The sequence below is a fragment of the Aplysia californica genome, unplaced genomic scaffold, assembly GCF_000002075.1.
Source record: "Aplysia californica isolate F4 #8 unplaced genomic scaffold, AplCal3.0 scaffold00741, whole genome shotgun sequence".
NCBI classification, from domain to species: domain Eukaryota; kingdom Metazoa; phylum Mollusca; class Gastropoda; order Aplysiida; family Aplysiidae; genus Aplysia; species Aplysia californica.
The window spans coordinates 15994-18987 of record NW_004798011.1 but is presented as its reverse complement, the minus strand read 5'-3'; the positions used below and the strand labels follow the sequence as shown (position 1 = coordinate 18987).

At 44.8% G+C, this 2994-nt stretch overlaps 1 protein-coding gene across 1 annotated transcript in view; it reads right to left on the bottom strand.

Moving 5' to 3' along the window:
* The window catches only part of LOC101849498 (choline/ethanolamine kinase), a 19571-nt gene extending 17182 nt beyond the window's left edge, over nucleotides 1-2389 (bottom strand). The window contains exons 1-2 of the mRNA XM_035972560.1: nucleotides 1469-2389; nucleotides 925-1150 (exon numbers count right to left, since the gene is read on the bottom strand). Of these exons, the coding sequence (XP_035828453.1) occupies nucleotides 925-1150; nucleotides 1469-1731 (489 nt within the window). The 5' untranslated portion in view covers nucleotides 1732-2389. The remainder of the gene's footprint in view (nucleotides 1-924; nucleotides 1151-1468) is intronic.
* Nucleotides 2390-2994: the final 605 nt, after the last annotated feature.

The following is a 2994-nucleotide window of genomic DNA, read 5'->3' as shown; positions in this document are numbered from 1 at the left end:
CACCCTCAATCCTCTCATCTCACCTGAATAAACTCCTCCATCCTCCCATCTCACCTGGATAAACTAATAAACTCCTCCATCCTCCCATCTCACCTGGATAAACTCCTCCATCCTCCCTCTCCATCCATCCTCCCATCTCACCTGGATAAACTCCATCCATCCTCCCATCTCACCTGGATAAAAACTCTTCCATCCTCCCACTCCATCCATCCTCCCATCTCACCTGGATAAACTCCATCCATCCTTCCATCTCACCTGGATAAACTCCTCCATCCTCTCACCCTCAATCCTCTCATCTCACCTGAATAAACTCCTCCATCCTCCCATCTCACCTGGATAAACTAATAAACTCCTCCATCCTCCCATCTCACCTGGATAAACTCCTCCATCCTCCCTCTCCATCCATCCTCCCATCTCACCTGGATAAACTCCATCCATCCTCCCATCTCACCTGGATAAAAACTCTTCCATCCTCCCACTCCATCCATCCTCCCATCTCACCTGGATAAACTCCATCCATCCTTCCATCTCACCTGGATAAACTCCTCCATCCTCTCACCCTCAATCCTCTCATCTCACCTGAATAAACTCCTCCATCCTCCCATCTCACCTGGATAAACTAATAAACTCCTCCATCCTCCCATCTCACCTGGATAAACTCCTCCATCCTCCCATCTCACTATAAACAAATAAACTTCTCCATCATCCCTTCTCACCTGGATAAACTCCTCATACCCCCCACTCCATCCTCCCTCCCATCTCACCTGGATAAACTCCTCCATCCATCCTCCCACTCCTCCATCCTCCCAAACTCACCTGGATAAACTCCTCCATCCTCCCATCTCCTGGATGAACTCCTCCATCCTCCCATCTCACCTGGATAAACTCCTCCATCCCCCCACTCCATCCATCCTCCCATCTCACCTGGATAAACTCCTCGATTCTCCCATCATGGTACATCCCGTACGGCTTGGGTCCTAGCTTCCGCTCGGCCAGCAGGGCAAACACCACCGAGTTGTGCACCAGGAAGTCCAGGGTGGACTTGGAGATCTGGCCGTAGATGCGCAGCAAGACTTCCGTCGGCTCGTCCCCCAGCGGTTTGATCCTCGCTGGCAGGGTTACCAGATACAGGTAGTTGGACATCCCTCCGCTGAGAAAATGGTGAAATGGTAAAGTAAGGGTTTTTTAATTAATTTAAAACGATTTAAGAGGTGGGACCTCCGAGTTTAATTAAATAAAACATCCAACTCCGAAAGGACTGGTTGAGAAAATGGTTTGAAAAAAACATAAATTCAATACTCTCCTGGTTAATAGGTTTTATATCACTTACTTACTTACTATTTTTATAATAAATTTTTATTATGATATTATATTATTGGAAGGACTTCTATAACGAGCAACCACCTCAACAAACACAATATAAGAGTACTACAGTAACCAGGAAGGAAAGACAGACAAACCAGCCTACCTGATCGGAGCGATGGTGAGATCGTCCTCCGACGTCACCTGCGTCCATGCGCCTCCGATAGAGTCCTGGCACCATCGGAAAGCTTTGTGCCGCACTATGGCGTCCGTGACAATGTCTTTGCTCAGACCGTTGTTGGCTTCAGTCTCACTCACTGCAGATATAGGTACATCCGTGTCATTTGCCGTGTCTTGATGAACAAGTTTTCTCCGGGCTGCAGCCGAATTGGAATTGTTCTTACTACCCTTCATTTCCTCAACTGACATTTTGTTTTTCCGGTTGTTTCAGTCGCAGAAAGTTTTAAGCCATAAGCATGAAGAATTTCCAGCAATTTCCGCCACACCACAGTTACACTCCTAGGTAAGATCTAGATCTAGTTCTAGATCTAGTCTTTGACTTTGGGAGTCTAGAGATCTAGAATCTAGTAGTCTAATTGTATTCTTTTAGAGTAGCCTACGAGAAGGGATAAAAGGCGTCTATTGACTATTGTATTTGATTCCAGACTAGATCTAGATCTAGACCCCCTGAACCTAAAATTAGTGAAGCTTTTCTCTGGGGCTGCACTGCAGGTACTTATCAATTTACTCTGAATTGTTTTCTTTTCAGCGCTAGATCTAGCTAGGCTATCAGTTTCTTTTCACTAGAATCTAGAATAGAATCTAGTCCGATTTGGCGAAAATCTAGACTAGTCTCTTGGCCGACTAGGACTCGTAGACTGACTCGGCGATGGGGTCACGAAGTACGAAATCGGGAACCTCAACAAAATTCTTGATGTCAAATTTCCAGTGAAAAGGAAACCGTTGTCAAGCGTTCTAAATAAATACCCGGCGTGGAAACTGATGATCGATTTGAACAAACTGATACTGTCGGCACTGTCGCCGACGGAGAGCTCGCTCGGCTTGTGTGTATTCTCAATCAGATCTGCACTGGCTGCACTGGTGAATCAAAGATAACTTCAGAGGAAATATCTATCATCCCCTTCACCACATTTATGCGTAGCATCGACAAAACAACAGCTTGAGCTCATGATACGGATGTTTTTATTCCGCAGAGAAGTCCGGGTTCAGAGAATACCGCGACAGTTCCCCATCATTGATTATCATGAGTCCGGCGGAGCGTGCTGGGTGTGTGTACTCACTGTGTACTTAGGCCTACCGTGTGTGCCACTGTGCCGAGACGGTGACCTTTGAACTATAAAAAAAGACTCAGTCAGTTGGAGACAAGGGCGATAAACCTGAGAAATAGTGACGTCAACTCGATAGTGTTGTTGGTATTTCGATACCAAAATATCATGGTCCTCAGCCTCACTCTTTCACCCGAATAATAATATTTAATTATCATTAAGTCGACTGTTTTATTATTTTTCATTTTTCAGTGTACACGAATTAGGAAAAAATTGACAAAGAGCTCTATTTTTGTAAAGGTTTGTGATTCATCATGGGTTGTCGTCAAATCTGTCGACGTGTCTATGAATGATAAAAATAGGCTATTGTTTAAAGATAGGACATTTTATAATGATGTTATTTATT